This window comes from Labeo rohita, chromosome 9 (assembly GCF_022985175.1).
Source record: "Labeo rohita strain BAU-BD-2019 chromosome 9, IGBB_LRoh.1.0, whole genome shotgun sequence".
Classification (NCBI taxonomy): domain Eukaryota; kingdom Metazoa; phylum Chordata; class Actinopteri; order Cypriniformes; family Cyprinidae; genus Labeo; species Labeo rohita.
The window spans coordinates 2,203,623-2,225,226 of NC_066877.1; the positions used below are offsets into that span (position 1 = coordinate 2,203,623).

The window sequence follows — 21,604 nt, forward strand, 5'->3', positions numbered from 1 at the left end:
TCATCGCCCTCTGCAGTGCGTCTAGAAGCGCCTGCTGCTGCTACTGAAGGGGGTAAAGATGAAATGAAGACATGAAGCTGCTTCTTGAAACACTATCGCGATACTTGACACTCATCCCATGAAAATGAGATGGTGGGGGCCACTCAGAAATTACTGTCCCATCAGTCTCAACTTCATTTCCATCACACACATGGTTACGCCTATGGAAACATGGCTATAATTATCTATGTATGACTGACAGACAAATCAATATCAAGGTAAAAATCAAACCTCATGCAATCTTATGCAATGTAATTTGTACATGCAATAACATACTGAGATACACATAATTATTATGACTGGGGAATATTTGTGAAATAGACATTTTTTAAAACAAATTTATTTATTTGAAAAATCAATTTGCAACTGCAAACATGTACATTATAAATAAAAAAAAATATATAAACATACCACATCACAAACCATTCTATAAAAGCATGAGCAAATACAGTTGAGGTCAAAAGTTTCCCGTTTCAGAATCATTAAAAAAAGTTAATTATTTTTACCAAAATAAGAAGGATCATACAAAATGCATGACTGTTTATTTAGTACTGACCTGAATAAGACATTTCGCATAAAAGATGTTTACATATAGTCGACAAGAGAAAATAGTAGTTGAATTTATAAGAAATGACCCTGTTCAAAAGTTTACATTTGCTTGATTGTTAACTGAATGATCCACAGCTGTGTTTTTTGTTTAGTCATAGTTGTTCATAAGTCCCCTGTTTGTCCTGAACAGTTAAACGGCCTGCTGTTCTTCAGAAAAATCCTTCAGGTCACACAAATTCTTTGGTTTTCTAGCATTTTTGTGTATTTAAACCCTTTCCAACAATGACTGTATGATTTTTTGAGATCCATCTTTTCACACTGAGGACAACTGAGGCACTCATATGCAACTATTACAGAAGGTTCAAACACTCACTGATGCTCCAGATGAAGAAACCATGCATTAGGAGCTAAATACTAAAACAGTATAGTAGTACACAAAATCATGAGAAAAAAATAACACTTTATAATAAAGGTTCATTAGTTATGGTAACGTTAGTTAACTACTTTAGTTAACATGAACTAAGAATGAACAATAGTTCTACAGGATCTATTAAAATTAGTTAATATTAATTTCAGCATTTACTAATGTATTATTAAAATCAAAATTGTGTTTGTTTACATTCAAAGTTGTGTAGTTAATGCACTGTGACGTAATATGCTAACTAACAATGAATGACTATTGTCATTAACTAACATTAACAAAGATGAATAAATACTGTAATAAATGTATTGTTCATTGTTTATTCATGTTAGTTAATACAATAACTAACATTAACTAATGGAACCTTATTGTAAAGTGTTACAATTAAATCATATTATGTATGTTTCTAAATTAAATGCAGTGGTAAAATGACATGTAAAGTGACTTTTAGAAGAACATTATTGTTAAATTTCAGGACTCTAGTAATTCACTCAAGTACATTAAGTACAGGCACATCGGAAGTTAAAAGGAGTATAAAAATGGATTTCTTTCTTGGTGTTTTTATAATGTCATCTCCATCATTTGCTATACTTGAAGTCTATCACAAAGGAAATGTCCTTCAAAATCTTGATAGGAGTTTGTGTTCAAGTGAAGGCTTTTAGCCCAGTTCTTTGAGAGCTTAGTCTGCTAGACTGATGCTGGAATCAGATAAGGTTTTCTGTATTTGCTTTGCATCCACACTCTGTGCATTACCACCTTCTTTCCTCTGTTTACCTGCAGCCTTCTGTCTTCCAGATTCTGAATCTCCTCCAAACCAGCATTAGAAAACAAATGATGAACCTCATCTATAAAACAGATCAGAACGTTCAGCGTGTATAGTAGGTGTTTATACAAGCCATAAACTGGATGGAATTCAAAAATAATATGTAAGAAATTTAACAACATCTGCTGAAAGTGTTCTACCTTTTGTGAAGAAATAAACACAGGTTCCATCCTGACGCGTATAGAAGTTTTCAGACAAACACTGACCTGTAAAAAGTGGTCATGCATGGTTTTACAAGAATCGATCAATCAAGTTTCAATATTACAAAAACACAACAATACAATATTGGGACTGTCATGAGAATAAAATAAAAACAATCTGGTGTTTTGTGTAATAAGAGGCATAACTCATTTAGTTATTTAAGGAAACAAAACAAAATAATGTGACGTATATTGATGGTGTTGTATACTGTATTGACGATTTGGAGATCAATTAAAACAGAATCACTGTAGTAATGGACTTTGTAATAATATTAATTACAATGATAAATGAAACCCAGTGTGAGTTAATCAAGCACGTGTCTGGTTTGGTGTAGTTGAAGAGGTACAAGAGACAAAATGCTAATGTGACTAGTGACAATTCTGAGTATGGGAGAAAAACAGTGTATACTGTATGCACTTATACCATGTAATTTGTTTAACATGCATTTTAAATAGGATACACACCAAGGGTCTGACACGTGACAAATGAAGTGAAAAGACTGACTCTGAGTTTAATGAATCCAGAAGCAATCACCTTTTTTAAATCTTAGTTGTGACAGATCGTATCTGCCATAGTCTCTGAACAGCATGATTCCTCCCGGCTTCAGGAGTCCAGCCAAACCCTTCACCACATCTTGAGCTCTGCTGAAGGAAACCAAAAGGGTTAGAAGTGTTTTAAGCAGATTAATCTTTTAATATTAACAGAGATGCTATAAAGCTATCACGTGGCATCAGATGACTTTCAGTATAACAACAATTTCTCCTTATAATTTGTATGGACACCTTTTTTGGATCCTGACAGCCTGAATCACTATTGTATGGAAGTTTGGATATTCTTGGATATAAATAATGAGTTTGAATGACATGAGGGGGAATAAATGATGACAGACTTTTCATTTTTGATCTATTTAAAGGGTTTCCAAATATAATTAAACAGATTTTAGTGTCTAAAAATAGATTTAATAGTTGTTTTAATATAACTGAGATATTATTACAGCTTTTTGAATTAGTTTTTATTTTATTTTGTAATTTTAATTACAAGTTTAGTCATTTTGTCATTTGTGTTTCACCATTTTATTTTTTGTTTTACTATATAGTTTTTATTATTTTTATTTGAGTCTTCACTTTATTTATTAGTTATTTATAGTATATCAATTTAAACTAAATAAAAATGACACACTTTTCATTTTTGGATCGCTTTAAAAGGTTTCCATATATAATTAAATAGATTTTAGTGTCTAAAAATAGATTTAATATTTGTTTTAATAGAACTAAGATATTATTACAGCTTTTTGAATTAGTTTTTATTTTATTTTATTTTATTTTATTTTATTATAATATATATATACATATATATATATATATATACACATTAAATATATTTTTTATTTTAGGTACAAGTTTAGTCATTTTGTTGCTGCGTTTCACCATTTTATTTTTTTTAATGTTCTGTTTTATTAATTTTATTTTAGTCTTCGCTTTAGTTATTTTAGTACATCAATTTAAACTAAATGAAAATGACAGACGTTTAAAAATAGATTTAATAGTTAATTTACTATAACTAAGATACTATTAGAGCTTTTTAAATTAGGTTTTATTTATTATTTTCATTTTGGGTACAATTTTGTTCATTTTTTTGTGTTTCACCATTTTTTTTTTTTTGTAACTATATTGTTTTTATTAATTTTATTTTAGTCTTAGCTTTAGTTATTTTAGCGCATCAATTTAAACTAATTGAAAATGAGAAATGTTGCTTTGGCAACTAGCTGAAATAAAATAAGTTTAAGGTCATTTTAATATTTTATTTTACTTCAGTTATGCTCATGAAAAACAAACAAACTGCGACCCCCTGGCAATCATGTGTACTGTGTCCAGATTTTTTCAATAATGTCAGATATGTTTCCTAGCTATAGCTATGAAATCTTGCTGAAAGACACTTGATTACTATAGTGGGACTGAACTTGTAAAAATGACTCAAGCAAGGCCTCCAGATTCAATATTGAACATTTGAGGGAATGTATAAAACTCCATGATTTATCTGTGAATCGTATAAGGAAACAGAGGTGGAAACATTAGTTCAACAGAGTACGAAGAGGCTAGAGACACTTTGTTAATGCAAACTAGAGGAAATAGATGCTAGTCTGTGGTACTGCGAGTGCAGACAATTTGAGCTTATTCAGACAGTTCCTGTTTTCACTTTTTTCACTTGGGAAAAAAACAAATACTCCAGAGATGTGGTAAAATATGTAAACTGACCATCTCCAACACTTAAGTTTCCATAACACTGCTAAAGAGCTGTCAAGATCATGTTTATGTTTGAAGATATCTTAGATAACAATGTTGGCCATCCACTGAGTCTGAGAGAAACAAGTCAAAGAATGAACTTTACCATTTTTTATTATTTGTGGACTGGAATGATGTGAAGTATAACGACAATTCTAAATATTAAAAAATAAAAGTGGATCAAATAAAAACATATTTATTATTTTAAAGACATTTAAATACATGTTGCGTTAGGTAGATTTGATTGAAGAACAGAACAGCATGGTGAACTGGAAATGGCTGCTATAAGCGAAGCAGCAGTAATGGCCGCTGTGGATTCTGCTCAAATAAACAGACTCTAATGTCAGGTGCATGCTGGGCAAGTGTGTTACAGTGTTAACATAATGAATGTGTGTGTGAGAGAGAGTATATGACCTTTATTACCGTGCTGGGTGGATGGCAGAGAGCACAAAGACCACCAGAATAATGTCCAGACTCTCAGGGGGGAAGGGAAACGGGGACGTCGTGTCACAAATGTCCCGCACAAATGCATGACACACTGCAGGGTCATAATCTGGGTGTTCCTGCAAGGGAAAAACATGCGCAACTGTCCTCAAATGACTGCAGTTTTACTGAAGCATTTTACATTTACACTGCGGATATTTTATCACACTAATACAATTAACAAATGTTATGAGTTCCATTTATTTTAATATGAAAGCTGATGACACTTTAATTTCAGAAATACGTGGGAATGATAATGACATTGGAATTGCTTTAATTTCATTTTGAATACGCTAAATAAAATCACTTTCAGGGTGACTCCCACAATGAAATGTCCATGTCAAACTTCAGTCAAAAATGCATAAAATGAAGCCTATGAAGAACTGTATTAAAACTAGCAAATACTTCCTTAAAATATACAATAGTACTTTATTGTATACCTTATATTGTACATATTTAAACAAAATATTTTTAGCAATGAGACATGCTGTTTAATAACTTGCTAACAAAAAAGGTAACATGAAATACTTTTTTCATATAATATTCAAATATTACTCTTGATTTAACATGTCAGCAAAATAAGAAAAATAACAGGCCGCTCAGTTATCTCAGGTAAAACAATAAAAAAGTAATATTGTGAAATAAAAAAAAAAAACAAACAAACAAAAAAAACTTTTTTTTTAATATATTTCAAAAACTCCAGTCTTCAATACACTTTTCGTATTATCAAATTTAAAAACAGTTGTACTGATTAATATTTTGTGGAAACTGAAATTAAAGAGGATTTATTTAAAAAATATTAAATAAAAAAAATAAAAATGATATATAAAATTATACACACACACACACACACACACACACACACACACATATATATATATATATATATATATATATACACATATATATATATATATATATATATATATAGAAATATAGAAATATATATATATATTGTTAAATTAAAAAACTCTACTCTACTCTTTAAATTTAAACTGTCCTTGCTCAGTTAAAAAAATGCCTAAACTTTTAAACGGTAGTCTACATCCACGTCATATGGTCCAGGACATCATAGAGACTCTGGGTGGGCTCTTTTGACTTGGACTTCTTCACAAAATGTAGAAATATAAGTTCATGAGAACAGTTTTTAAAGCAGAACGAATTTTACTCACAATCAAGCATATATTGACGGAATATAAATGCTGCTGTTGGCATGCTGTGGATGTCACTTCCCCCACTATTCAATATGTTCTGCTGTTGGCATTTGATGAAGGTCTCTGCATACCAAAAAGCATCAAGCACCAGGAGACAGAGCCAAACTCCCACACGACTGATCAGCCGTCATTAATATGAATGGAGAACAGGACATGTTGCCCTCCCCAACTTTATCCATTCTCAAAGGCTTTCACTAATGTAAATCTGGGATGTGTGTGGGCTCTGTTTGATGTAAACGTGGCAGGTATAATTATGCACTGAGGAACAGAGACGTGTGACTGTCGTTTACCTGGATGAGCTCGATAGCTCGAGATGAGAAGTCACAGCAGTACAGAAACACCTTACTGCCCCTAAAAAAATACACAAAACACCTGTTTACTCCTGATAAGTAAAGAGTTTATTTGCCAAAATGTTTTTTTTAAACCATTTTTTAATTGTTCAAAAACCTGTTTTTTTGTATTATGTTAGCATGTTTTTAGATCTAATCAAAATTACCCAGCTGCAGTTTGACTGAGATTAATTGGACTGCACAATGAAAAAAAAAAAAACATGATTTTTGAAAAGAGTTAAAAACAGAGTTATCTTTTTTTGCAAATGAACTCTTCAAGTGTTTTTATTACAACTTTTTGATTTTCTCTCTTCATCTAAGAATTTCATATCTATGGGATAATGTTCATTTGTATGGGATAATGTACAGTCACGCCTCTGCTTTGTGTCCTGTTTACCCTGTGAGAGTCTATTTTGCGAATGATAATTATCTTTACTGACTGTATCAGTATCGTACTTCTTATCACACAAATATTGACAAAGTTTATTAAGCTTGATATTAGTAGTTTAACTTATTGTATTACACAAGAAGAATGTTAAGATATAGATCCACACATAAAGCTATTATATTGTTTCAGAAGAGAGCATAAGACCTGCGCTAGTGTTCAAAAGTTTGGGGTCAGAAAGATTTTTGTTTGTTTGTTTGTTTGTTTTTAAAGGAATTATTTTTTTTTCTTTAGCAGGGATGCACAAAAATATTAAGTGGCACAACCAGTTTGAATAAATATTGATAATAATAGCAAATCATCATATCAGAATGATTTCTGTAGGATCATGTGACACTGAAGACTGGAGTGATGATGCTGAAAATTCAGCTATGCATTAAAAATATTAAAATACAAAATTGTTATTTAAAATGAAATGCTATTTCACAATATTTCTGTTTTTAGTCTATTTTGGTGAGCAGGGATTTCTTTCAAATACATCTATCTCCAAAACGTACTGATTTGAATTTTATGGTACTTTTTGTCCTTTGCTAGGGCAACTAATAGATAAACCTACATAAAAAAAAAATATATATAGTTTTTTCTTCTGAAAACAGTGACACTCTTACCCGATGGTGCTGATGATTGGAAACACACTGTTCCCTGCACCACAGCCCACCTGCATAAAACACACAAATCAAAATCAGTGAATACAAGCTTGAGAACACACCATAAATTGTGTAGAAATGAATAAATTGTTTTTGAGAGATTGAACGGAGGCTGTTATACCTCTAGTATCCTGAAAGCAGCATGCTGTCCAGGGAAAGTGTCCATATCACTAGTTAATGTGCTGGAACCGCAGGGCTGCTGCTTTTCTCTGATCCCAGACTCTGAGCATGAGTCCACCTCACTGCCCGGCCCCTGCTCCGGGCTGCACATCCCTGCAGCATCTGGAGGGAAGAGCTCTGGGAATTCAATGTAAAGCCACGTTCGGTTTTTGAAGAACTTTCTCTGGTGCATTTCATAAAACCGGTCCCAATACTTATGAGCTTCTGTGTCATATTTGGCTGATGGGAAAGAAAACAACAAAGGATCAAAACTAGAAAAACAAGCTGGCAACCATTAATGCTTTAACATACATCTGAATGTTGGGTTTTGAGTCCTTACATTGCTCTTCTACAGGAATCTTCTCTTTAGAGTTGTCCTCTGCTTTTTGCCGGGCCTTTTCTGTCTCCTCCTCTGTCCACTGCACATGATCCCTGGAGTAAAGCACACAGTATGAACATTAATGTCACATAGCTGATCAAACACTTCTTTTTCCGAACTTAAAATATTATTTTTTTAAATAAGGGACAACAACCAGTATTAACTCTTAATAGATCTGATTACCCAAATAAATAAAAGCTTAAATTATTGTTTTGAAGTTCTTAATTTTTAGTTAATGCAACCTCATCTGTGTCTTGGTTTCTCCTAAGGTTTCTTTCTCATCTATTTGCACATCTTAAGAATGTTTTTCAGTTTCAGGTTTATTTTATTTTACGTGTTTCATTCTTACTCCTAGTGATTTGTCTCTATGAGGTGTCTCCTTTAAGTGAACGATGAAATTAAGTTCCCATCTTTTTTTTGGCACACCGTGTACCATTATGAGAGGGATTTGTTTGGAATGATTGACTAGTTCATTGTAACGTTCTATAATAGTGACTTGAGGTTTTTTTTATTTATTTATTTTTTTTTTTTTTTTAAATTGATGTATCCTGGGAAGGTTTGCTATAATAACATATAATATAATAACACAAACATACAAATCTTAGGTCAAAACATTGCTAAATTTGGCTGAATTCTAAAAGCCAGAAGTGGGCCTGTTTAGGGGCCTGAAAGAGCCAGTTTTTATTGTTGCGCTGAGCCAAATGATCCAGCTTCCTAAAAAGAACCAGAAATTACATTTCTATAAAGCTGTATTGGAAGAATATGTATTGTCAAAAGCAGATTAAAATAATAAAGGAATTGTATTTTTTTTTATCATGTACATAATTTAAACTGTCCACAATAAAAGGTTTCTTTAATTTTGTTTATTTTTACCAAGCAACTGGTTTGACTTTAAGTAACTTGAAATAACCTTATAATGTCTTTTAACATTTTTCAACATCATTATTTTACAGAAAAGTATGTGTATTCTGCAATTCACCATTTTATTTATTGCTATCCACTTGAATAATACTTATATTAATATTTTTACTACATTTTACAGTAATATTTAGAAATATTTTTACTATTATAACTGCTTTCTATTCAAATACATTGTAAAATGTAACTTATTTCTGTGGTCAAAGATAGATTTTCAGCATCATTACTCCAATCTTCAGTGTCATATGATCCTTCAGAAATCATTTTAATATGCTGATTTGCTGTTTAAGAAACATATATTATTATTATTATTATTATTATTATTATCATCATCATCATCATCATCATCATCAATGTTTAAAACAGTTGAGTACATTTTCCAGGAGTCTTTAATGAATAGAAAGATCAACATTTATCTGAAATAAAAAGCTTGGAACAAACATTATACACTATACCATTCAAAAGCTTAGAGTCAGTATAATTCTATTATACTGGTGGGAAAGAAATTATAGAAATTAATACTTTTATTTAGCAATGATGCTTTAAATTGATCAAAATTGACAATAAAGACATCTATAATGTTACAAAACGATTTCTATTTCTGTGAAATTACATTGTTCTGAACATTCTATTCATCAAAGAAACCAGAAAAAATTCTATTCAGCAGTTTTAAACATAATAATAATAATAATAATAATAATTATTATTATTATTATTATTTTTTTAACAGCAAATAAGAACATTAGAATGATTTCTGAGTAACTGGACTGGAGTAATGATGCTAAAAATTCAGCTGCGAAATCACATGAATAAATTACATTATAAAATATTTCAAATAAAAAAAACAGCTATTTTAAATAGTATAAATAAAAGCAGACTTGGTGAGCACAAGAGACTTCTTTAAAAAACATTAAAAATCTTACTGTTCCAAAAACTTTTGACTAGTAGTGTATGTATATTAAGTACATAGAGTATATTATACGTAAGCCTCAGTTAATATGAGCTCATAAAACCAAGTATAGAGTAGAATATGAATACTAGAATATGAATACCACTGTACTGAATTACTACATCAGCCTTCACTGATATCAGGTCTGTTTTTTTACGAATATGTCACCTAAATATGAACTGTCTGAATATGAACGTATGCTGAAGGCAGCTAATAGCCATCATAAAAACTCAGTCATCTGTACCACATATTATGTTGAAAGATCTCATCAGGATTGGTGAGAATTCTTCCTCCTAAAGGCGCAGGTGGTCTTCCTCCACTGTACAGCCTGCGGGGAATGCAGCTCACAGCACGGACAGTCAGCTTCAAGAACCCCCTCATCTCCACACTCATCTAAGAACATCAATTAATGATTATGATTACAAATTAAACACACCACTATATACTAATATGAAATATTAAACTACAAATCCCAGCCGGAAACAGCGGGCATGCGCTTTCAGATGACGTACACCCGGAAGTTTTTGTAAATACATGTGAGCAGTTTGTATGCCGATTACATTTTCAAAGCAAGCCAAAAAATGACTACTAGAAGCAGGCAACTGTAAGATTTTCATACGAATATATCCTATAATTTTGCCACGTTTTGGAAATGCTAGATATGAGGATTTACGTAAACAATGGAAATTTTAGCAGTTAACAGTTAGCTTAGTAGCAAATAATGTCTACTGAAACCGCACATTTAAATATGATAAGAGTAACTGGATTAATGTACATGCTTATATTTGATTTATGTAAGTCATAAGACGCAGATGTTTTGCAGTTTATTCGTTAATGTTAACCGTTGTAGTTTGCATAGCACTAATTGAATTTGAGCGACGCTAAAATGATTGCAGAGTCTGAATATAAAAAAACAGAGAGTTGACTACACCCAGCACTTACTTGTATGTCATTTCTGAAGATTATTCCGCATGGTTTTGTCTTAGTCAGTGTATTTTATATGAATGGTGTGAGTAGTACTGTCCTCTATGTGCGCGCTGCCGTCTCCACGTGCGCAGCGCCCCCCTGCGTGCACACGCACTACTAAAAACAGCTGTGATCTGCTGACTTCAAGAGCCAATGGATCCTGCTCCAATGACATTGGCAGATTGCTGGGAGCAAATCTTAAGATCCTGAGAAACATCATTCTCCAAGTAAGTATTGCTGTGTTTAATACACTTTTTTCTATTTGCCTGATGTTAATTTATGTCATGCTTTTGTAGGAAGGTGCAGAATTCACAAAGGTTTGGAGCAAGACTTCCAAGTCCCTCATCTCCTATGAAAGCGGACGGATATACTTTGATAATTACAGGTGTTGTTACAGCAGGTAAACTATTTTCTGATGTTTTTGTTTTTAGACACTTGTAGACATTTTTAGAAATTGGTAACTACAGTAAGGTTTTATTTGTTAACATTAGTTAACGTGAACTAACTGTGCAGTACTTCGTTTATTAATCTTGGCGGCTTTTACTAGTACATTTTTAAGATCAAAAGTTGTGTCTCTTGTTAAATTCTGTTCATTGTTTATGTTAGTTAATGCATTAACCAATGTTAATATTGACTGTCACAGATTACATATATATTCATATGGTTCACATTTGTTAAAAATCACAGCCTATTGCCTGAGCCTAAACAGCTGTATGAGCTCCCCAAAGCTCCCAAGACGGAGAAGATTGAAGATGCTTTGTTATGCCAGTGTCCTCTGGTGAGTTTGGTCATCTACCGCACATCATGTGTATTTGCACATTCAGAATAAATAGATGTTTTAACTTTGTATGTAACTGATATTTTTGCAGGACAAGGTTCTACCAAATGCTTCAGATCAGAAATCATGTCTGCTGGCTCTGACAGCTAATAACTGGTTATATCGGCTCTCAGTTGACACAGGAAAAACACTAGAGCGAGTCTACCTCTCCTCTCATTTCAAATTCAGGTAATCTGTCTAGCTATCTATCTATCTTTTCTATCTAGTTTTCCATACAGACTGTACAAACCTCAAAACCTTTAAATTTCAAGCTTTTAAACTACCTCAGACTCTTTGGTTTGAGAGTTTTTTTTTTTTAATCTAGTTTTAACTGTAGCAACCTAAAGAAAAAAAGTAGGTAGTGCTAATAACTTTAATGATATGCTGCATTTTGTGTCATGTTACAGTATAATTTCTGACAAAGCAGTAATCTCATTAACATATCTAAAATGAGTTTTGACAAACTGTATGCTGGAATGTGTTTTTATTGTACTAATATGAGTTTGGTAACAGATCGTTAGGTTGGGACTCCTCACAGGAGACGTTTTATGTCAAATCTATTCAGAGCAAACAGACGACTCTGGAACGACAGGTCAGACGTTACTAGGGCTCATATCTGTATGTTGTACTTGCTCCATATACAGTTGGGTCATTCTCTTTCTCTCTCTCAGGCTGGTGTTGATAATAACATCCTCATGCGTGTGGCAGTTTTTCAAGTCTTTCCACTGGAGCTTGTAGGAATGTTGGAGATAAATAAAAAAGTAATATCTGCATTATAGATTTATTTTTGTTGTTGTTGTTGAAAGGTTATACATTTTTATAATCATCTTTTATTAATTTATTTCAGTTTAGCTTTGCTTATATTATAATGTTAATTTTGTTTAGTCTTTTTTATTATATGAATAGTTGAAGCATTTTTAATTGAGTGAATCAAAGTAAGTGGGTTGTGTTGTGTTCAGGTCTTTGGTAAGACAGCTGTGGACGTGCTGCTGTCACAGGGAGTGTTAGCTGTATCACACAGCTCAAAACACGTCAGACTTTACAGTTTTGAGTACATCGTTAAAAAGGTAATGGAAGCATTATTGTTGTATGATTGTTTGATTTATTGGCCCTGTTTCTTCTGTCATTGCGTTCATCATATGTGTTCTTTTCACTTCAGTTTAGAAATGAGGAGCTGGCTCTGGGGCAGCAGTGTGAGCTGAAAGGAATTGTGGGAGAAGCTCCATATGGTATTCCGGTCAATATTGACATTCATGGTGGGTGTCTGGTATCTTATATACTGTTAAAAAATTATGTCCACTCTAAAAAGCAGAAAATATCAAGTATCAGATCTTAAATGGGTGATTTCTGTTCATGCAAGATAATTGATCGTATTCTTTATATTTTGAAGTGAAATATTGTTGTGAGATTCACCCAAATTTAAAAAATGTCACATTTAAAATGGCGTAATCTGTTTGTAATTCATATTGAGCAGAAACTGTCAAAATTGTCAAGTTATTTCCAGCATCATTTATTTTACATTCAGAACCCCATGCCTCATATATTTTATTTCCATTTTGTTGAGGACGCAGAGTAGCCTCTCACTTTGACAGTCCAAGGCCATAACAAACTCATTTTCCTACCACTGAGCTTAATAACACTACAAAAACTTGATTGCAAATGCTATATGACACCTCTTAAAATCCTTGGACAAAACCGAGCCTGTAAAAACATCTCTTTAGGTGACCTTTATCTATGGAGTATTATATAGTAACACAGTACGTCAAGCTACTTTCTCTTTGGATTTTTGGTGCATTTTTGCCTATTTTCAGTGATATCTAAATTCTGCCTGAAAAGGCTGTTCTTTATTTATTTATTTTTTTTTTTTTTAGAATATCCAAAGATTTTCCTACTCCTTTCGTTAGTCATCACTATAATTACTATGGACCTTTACTGAAGAAAGTTGCAGGCAGTTAGAGGTGAAGTGTGTAATTGTTGGTGTGGAACAGACAATGAGTTGGATACCACAATGCTACATTGTTTACACTTTTTTTGTTGCTTATTTTTTTTTATTAATTTTTTAGTAAAAAAAACACACACAAAAATGAGGAAAAATAACCAAAGTTGCCATGCCTTACATCCATACATACTCATGTAAATTTTCAAATACAAACATCTATTCTGCAGAGGAGAAAGCTGACCATTTCCTCCATTCGTTCTCAATATTTATTTTTGCAGTCTCTCTGTATACGCTAGCCTGTCCATTTCTTTGACCTCTGCTACTATTTGAAACCACTCTTCTCTCATAGGCGGACTATCTTTGTACCATTTCCAGGTTCCCGCTTTTTTTTACGTTAAAGGAAAAGTCCACTTCCAAAACAAAGATTCACATATAATGTACTCACCCCCTTGTCATCCAAGATGTTCATGTCTTTCTGCCTTCAGTCGTAAAGAAATTATGTTTAAATGCGACTTTAAACAATCCCAGCCGAGGAAGAAGGGTCTTATCTAGCGAAACGATCTGTTATTTTCCTTTAAAAAATACAATTTAAATACTTTTTCAAGTATTAGACAAACGCTCATCTTGTCTTGCTCTCCCTGAACTCTGTGTATTCTGACTTAAGACAGTTTAGGGTATGTCGAAAAAACTTGTGTTTTCTCCCTCAACTTCAAAAATGATTTCAAAATTATCCTACATCGCTGCAGAAGTAGCGACCCAGTCTTCGCAAAGTGAACATGCAAAGAGGATCAAACACCCTTAACAAAAAAGGTAAAACAGCAATATAGGACAATTTTGAAGTTGAGGGAGAACATGAGATGGGAGTTTTTCGACATACACTAACTGTCATGAACTGGTCCAGGCAGAGTAAGACAAGACGAGCGTTTGACATTAAAAAGTAAATAAATTGTATTATTTTTATGAAAATAACTGATTGTTACGATAGATAAGACCCTTCTTCCTCGGCTGGGATCGTTTGAAGCCACATTTAAACTGCATTTTGGAAGTTCACAGTCGGGGCACCATAGCAGTCCATTATATGGAGAAAAATGCTGAAATATTTTCCTCAAAAAACATAATTTCTTAACGACTGAAGAAAGAAAGACATGAACATCTTGGATGACAAGGGGGTGAGTACATTATATGTGAATCTTTGTTTTGGAAGTGGACTCCTTTAACAATGATATCTTAAACGGATATCTGTTCTCCTTTTCAACCTCAGGGATATCCACCAAATATAAATCTTTAAATTAAATGAGTTAGGAATACAGAGAGCAAAGATACAGATAATAGTAGGCTAAATCACTTCCCAAAAACGATTTATCTTTGAACATTGCCAAAATAATAAGTGCATGATGTGCTTACTAGTATTTACACTTTCTAAAGGGAATCAGTTGAATCTGTTGACTCTGTATGACTAAGTTAAGAAAAACAGATTACACATTAAAGTAATCTTTAAAATCTTAAATCTTAAAGTCTGAGAAGATTTTGGAGAGCACTTCTGAATTTATGTGTAGGCAGTGTGTGAGTTGCCAATGCTTGTCTTTACAGAGTGTCCTCCTGTATTGTTTGAGATGTCATACTTTGAGAATGGGGTTCAGATCGGAGGTCATCCCTGGCACTACATCTACACCCCTAACCACAAGAGACACAGAGGAACCCATCACATCTGCTCTATCACAGACGGAGCACTGGTGAATACTCTTATTCCTACAGATATGCATAGAAATTTGTTCTACAAAAAAGCCAAGCTGCAATATATTTAGAGCTTGGACATGCAGTAAGAGTTAATGTCTGTCTGTTACCTACAGGTTGCATTTTAGTTATAATTATTACAGTATTGGGTTTATATCTTATATTGCTTATAAAATTACACAGAAAATTGATGAATGTTTTGAGACTTTGCAACTAAAATAACCATTGGTTCTATGAACAACAACTTATCTTCAGTAAGTGACATAAGTGGCATTTAAGTTTTTCTTGGTTATATCGTTGCAGAAATCTAAATCGACCAGCTGTAAATATAAAGTTGGATGTGCATTATATCCAGTGTTGGGAAGGTTACTTTAGAAATGTACAGATTACAGATTACTCGATTTAAAAAGTAATAAGTAGTGTAACATTTCAATTACTTTATTAAAGTAATGTAACTTATTACTTTTGATTACTTTTCTAAATTTGTAATATTTTCAACTGTTAATCATTTTGAAACATTTAAACCAGGCAGAGTTAACCTTACATTAGCACTTAACACTGATTACTGTCAGACTTTCAAAATCCTTTATCACTTGAATTACGATTAAAGTAAGGGATAATATACATCTTTATTTTGCAATAACAACTGGTTGGATGTACATTATCCCACTTATTACACAGCTGCTTGCCACAAAAGTAAATAATTAGACACAAAACAATGATCTGAGTTGAAATATTTGAACTGAAAGCTTTCATGAAACCAGTTGCTAACAAGTTCAAACTAGACAGATAAAGTGCAGTCATACCACTTTTATTACACAACATTTCACCACATAAATATTTAAGTACTAGTACTTACGGTACTAGTTTGTTAGTTATTTTATAATCCGTTACAGTGTACAAAACAAAATGGCAGCAGCTGCATTTGTATAAAACAATAGAGTCCACGATACCAGGATGACAGAATTAAGAAATTGTACGCATAATATTGAATTGAGATTTAATATTTTATTAGCTAATCAAACGCAAAGCTTCCACCAAGAAAAACTATAAAGCGTATAGCACCGATTTAAGTTGCCCAGATGAGTGTGTGTTATTAGCTTTTACCAGTTGTTATTGGGGAATAACATACCTTGCAATGTCACGACTGATCAATCAGAATCAAGCATTCCACAGAGCTGTGTAATAATTTAATTTAAAGCACAGCCACCACAAATTCAGACTTAACACCTCTTATTTATTTTGAGATCATTCTGAGGTTAAATACAGATTTGAAATCATAACAAGAAATAGTTTAATAGCTGGTTTTGAAATGAAAAAGTTTGCATATCCAACTTTATATGTGTACATACAGAACGCTCATATGGAGATACAGTGCCTTGCGGAAATATTCATACTCCTTAATTTTTTTTCATGTTTGTTTATTTTGTAGCCTTATGTTAAACTGCTTTAAATAACTTTTTTTCCCCACATTAATCTACACTCCTTACACCATAATGACAAAGCAAAAAAACAGATTTGTAACAACTTTTCAAATGTATTAAAATAAAAAAAAAGAAAAGAAAAGTATATATGTAAATTTATATATGTGAATTTCAAGATGGCACCACACATGGCAGCCACAGTGTTTGGCTCTCCAGTGTTTGTACTGTTTTTGCTAGTTTTTCCTGTTTTTTGTCTCTCAAACACAATCGGTTTTACTAGGGATGAACTGCTGAACATTCGGCAGAACACACCTCAAAATATCCTTCCGGTGTTCGATTATTCGGACGTTTTGCTAAACGTTGTAGTTGGCGGAGCGGCGGCACTGAGTGTTTTTGAAGCTGCTGTCACCGATCTGGATGAGCTCACAGAGACTGTAACATCCTATATCAGTTTTCTCCTACCAGGACTTATTTAACATTTAACAATGATAAGCCATGGTTTACAGCAAAACTCAGACATCTTCGTCAGGCCAAAGAGGACGCCTACAGAAAAGGGGATAGAGTCTTGTACAATCAGGCCAGGAACACACTGAACAAGGAGATTAGAGTGGCTAAAAGGACCTATGCAAAAGGGTTAGAAGATCAGTTCGCTTTAAACGACCCAGCCTCAGTGTGGAAAGGTCTGAAAGCCATCACAAACTACAAGATGCCATCCCCCAGCACTGAGGTGAATCAACAACTTGCTGAAGACCTGAATGAGTTTTATTGTACATTTGAAACCCCCCACACTCGTTCTGACCATCTCCTTACACAACTATTAACACCCCCAACAAACCCCTTCTCCCCGCCTCCTGCACTTCAGATTAGTGAAGCAGATGTGCGCCAGGTCTTCAGAAAGAACAAAAGAAGAAAAGCACCAGGCCCAGACGGTGTGAGACCAGCCTGTCTGAAAACCTGTGCTGATCAGCTGGCCCCCATCTTTTCACAGATCTTCAACAGGTCTCTGGAGTTGTGTGACGTTCCATCATGCTTCAAACGCTCCACCATCATCCCTGTCCCAAAGAAAACCAAAATTACTGGACATAATGACTACAGACCTGTGGCGCTAACGTCTGTCATCATGAAGTCATTAGAAAAACTGTTTTTGGCTTACCTGAAGGACATCACTGGACCCTTACTGGACCCCCTGCAGTTTGCTTACTGAGCAAACAGATCCATGGATGATGCAGTAAACATGGGACTGAACTTCATCCTGCAACATCTGGACAGACCAGGGACTTATGTGAGGATCCTGTTTGTGGACTTAAGTTCGGCCTTCAACACCATCATTCCAACACTCCTCCGGAATCTTGGCACCAGAACAGACACCAGAAGACTACAGAGAACGGTTCAGACCGCTGAGAGGATTATTGGTGCTCCCCTGCCCACCCTTCAAGAACTGTATACATCCAGAGTGAGGAAAAGGGCTCAGAAAATCACTCTGGATCCCTCACACCCATGTCATCCCCTTTTTGAACTTTTGCCATCTGGTCGGCACTACAGAGCCACAAATACCAGGGCAGCCAGACATAAGAACAGTTTCTTCCCTCGGGCAATATACCTTATGAACAGTTAAAAGTTCCAGGTCCCAACCCCCCTCATTGTGCAATTAAAATATGTGCAATAACCTTATATTTGTTACCACCTACATCTCAGTACATCCCGACATCTTATTCTATTCTATTCTGTTCTTTTTCTATCATCTGTAGCACAACTGTATATACAACTTATTTATTTTCTTAAATCTTATATTGCAATTTTTGTCTATTTATATTTACATATGTGTATTTTTTTTATTCTCAACTTATATTATTTTCTCTGTGTTGTTGTTGTCGTCTCTGTTCACTGGAAGCCTGTGACACCAAAACAAATTCCTTGTATGCGTAAGCATACTTGGCAATAAAGCTGTTCTGATTCTGATTCTGATAAGTGCATAAGTATTCATACCCTTAACATGGTACTTAGTTTGAAGCACCTTTACACCCTCAAGTCGTTGTGGTATGATGCAACAAGCTTTGCACATCTGCATTTGGCAATTGACTGCCATTCTTCTTTTCACCTCTTCACCTTTCAAGCTCTGTCAGCTTGGATTTTTTAGGTTTTAGGTTTTTAGGTTTCTCTAGAAATGTTTGATTGGGTTTGATCCCAGGTTTAGTTGAGTTTTGCTCAACTGCCATAAAGCCCGGATTGGTGGAGTCTTGCAGTGATGTTTGTCCTTATTTAATTTCTCCCATCTGCACATATGATCATGGAGCTCAACTAGAGTGACCATCAGCTTCTTGGTCACCACTCTAACCAAAGCCCTTCTCCATCAGTTGCTCAGTTTGGCCAGGAGGCCAGCTCTACGAAGAGTCCTGGTTGTTCCAAATTTCTTCCATTGTGGATAATGAAGGCTACATGCTTCTGTGAACCTTCAGTGCAGCAGATTTCTTTTTCTGAACTCTTTACCAGATGAGTGGCTTGACACAATCCTGTCTCCTATGCTCTACAGGCAGTTCTTTTGACCCCAGGGCTTGGTTTTTGCATATGCATTTTCAGCTGTTAGACCTTTTATTGAAGTTGTGTGCCTTTCTAAATCATACTCATTCAAATGAATGCTCCTGAGCTAAATTTCAAGTATCCAAGAAAAGAGTATTAATACTTAGTTGTGTACAAAGTTGTTACAAACCTTTTTTAGTGTAGAGTGATGTGGGAAAAAAGTTAACATAAAAAACATAAGGCTGCAACATAACAAAATGTGAAAAAAGGGTTATGAATACTTATATACTGTATAGCAAATTTCAACTGCCTGATTTTTTTTTTTATTTGCAAAACGTGACTATATTATTGCCCAGCTTTTTATGTGAATTTAGGAAAATATTAGTATGTCAAATCCAATGATCTGTCATCTGTGTGTTAGGCCAAGAATGGTGTCCAGGACATGAAATGTGACTCTCTGGAAGCAGACTGGATCTTTTTTTCACCCGGATGACTCGGGTCGAATTGTTCATGCTGGGCCCAGCACAATAAAGTGAGCATAATAATCATTATATATGACAAAAGGGACTAAGCTGCACATTGAATATTGTTATATAACAGGAATCTTCTTATAAACAGTGTCCTTGAACAAGGATAAACAAGTGAATGAGAAACCACGACCTTAACAATCAGAGTATTGTTTTTAGTCATGTACCATAGAAACCATGTAGATAGACATCTTCTCTACATTTTTGCTTTTCTGTCAATTATTTTTTTTTTATTTCTCTATGGTTCTCTTTTACAGTGTTTTGAAGATCATGGCTGAAACAGGATGTGACTGGAAATATGAGATAGTCACGGACTTCTCCATCACCGCTGCTCGTGACAATAGTGTAATTGTTGTTTATGGGTTCATCACCATCTGTTGTAGCAATGGATTGGACTTTTTCATTTTTAAACTCAGCAGAAATACCAGCTGATATTTATTTTAAAAGAACATTACTGGATTGAATGATGTTTTGTAAACATTTTTTCTTTCTCACAGGCCCCGCAGGTGGTTGTGACGTCTTCTGGTCGTGCAGTGAAAAGGAGATTTCAGTTGTTAGACGATGACCCAGCGCAGCAGGTACTGCAAATCATGGTTCTTCAGTAGTTCTTTGTAGAATATTGGTGCACAGAAGATCAGTCTATTCATCAAGACCTATTGGTCTGTATAGAGTTCTTAAGTGAGGAAAAACATACTGATTTTACTTTTTAGGTTCTGTAGATCAGCATATTGGTGTCTTAATTCTGTCATTATTTACTCACCCTGACTTTGTTCTTGAACTTGTATGACACACAAATTGTGTGGGCCAGGGCCATATAGTGACATTATAATGTTATTTTTTTCATTTTGGCATGATCAAAATATGTGACGTACAAGAACCAGCTGACAAACCTGGTAAAATGTGTCTTCATGTGCTAGTTTGAACTTCACATGGGCTTCTTTAGTGGTATTTTAGAGAGCATTTTTCTTAGTTATATCATTAGAGAAATCTGAACTATTATCAGGTAGCTTTGTATGAGAAGTTGGGTGTATATTAAATCCAACTTTATTTGCATAAATACAGTACACTTGTGTAAAGTATTATATACTGTCTAGCAAATTTCAATTGCCTGATTTTCGTTTTTATATAATTGCAAAACATGACGTTATATTGAAGTTTGCATGTAGTAACTTGTCATTCTTGTGTAGACATTCAGAATGGTGAAGTACGAAGATGAACTTGATCTGTTGGCTGTGGTAGAAATCAGTCACATGGAACATGAAGGACAGGCACATCTTCAGCTACATGACAATAAGACGGGGGTTTTAATAAAAAGAGTTCCTCTAAAAGAGCCATGGGATGTGGTATGATATTTAAATGAACGTCTCTGTTTTTAGATATCATTCACTCTTATCTGTTATAAACCCGACATCTACTGTGCTTTGTTTTCCAGACCTACAGTCATGAGGTGTACTTTGATAGAGACACAATTATTCACACTGTCCAGGAGAAAAATAACATGTTCTGCTGCCATGTTTATAAAATGAAGAGACGACCTTCAGATGAACCATGAGCACATTTCATAATAATGTATGTGATGATTAGTAATGGACTGTAGTGCATTTCTCAAAAAAACAAAACAAACAACATAAAAACATACAAGTAAATGCATATATTTTTTCTATGTGGAATTTTGAGAAGCAAAATACATTTGTTTTTAAAATATATGAATCTTTCGCACACTCATTTGAATTGAAACGGCACTTGACAAACTCATTTGTTGATGGCACTGAACTTAAAACACTTTCCTATTTAGTTATTTTATGTACTTGTAACTTTACTAATAAAGACTAGTTTGTGACA

The 21,604-nt window shown here is 33.9% G+C and overlaps 2 protein-coding genes across 3 annotated transcripts; one reads left to right on the forward strand and one right to left on the reverse strand.

The window, feature by feature from the left end:
- Nucleotides 1-368: 368 nt before the first annotated feature.
- mettl8 (methyltransferase 8, methylcytidine) lies at nt 369-10,896 on the reverse strand. 2 transcript variants are annotated; one of them, XM_051118949.1, is made up of 10 exons: nt 10,781-10,896; nt 10,083-10,231; nt 7,933-8,024; nt 7,555-7,832; nt 7,395-7,444; nt 6,303-6,363; nt 4,739-4,878; nt 2,568-2,674; nt 1,973-2,038; nt 369-1,854 (listed from the first exon to the last, which is right to left on the reverse strand). In XM_051118949.1, exons 2-10 carry the CDS (start codon nt 10,229-10,231, stop codon nt 1,697-1,699), a joined length of 1,101 nt encoding a protein of 366 aa, XP_050974906.1. In that variant the 5' UTR covers nt 10,781-10,896; the 3' UTR covers nt 369-1,696. The 2 variants fall into 2 exon arrangements, with proteins under 2 accessions (XP_050974906.1, XP_050974905.1); XM_051118948.1 differs by having other exon boundaries at nt 2,568-2,677.
- dcaf17 (ddb1 and cul4 associated factor 17) lies at nt 10,333-21,595 on the forward strand. The gene is given in 16 exon segments (XM_051118945.1): nt 10,333-10,442; nt 10,953-11,031; nt 11,101-11,204; nt 11,492-11,582; nt 11,674-11,810; nt 12,135-12,213; nt 12,293-12,382; nt 12,581-12,688; nt 12,781-12,877; nt 15,151-15,293; nt 19,657-19,710; nt 19,712-19,767; nt 20,020-20,107; nt 20,260-20,340; nt 20,950-21,105; nt 21,195-21,595. Coding segments are annotated over 16 exon segments (1,506 nt in total). The 5' UTR covers nt 10,333-10,419; the 3' UTR covers nt 21,315-21,595.
- Nucleotides 21,596-21,604: the final 9 nt, after the last annotated feature.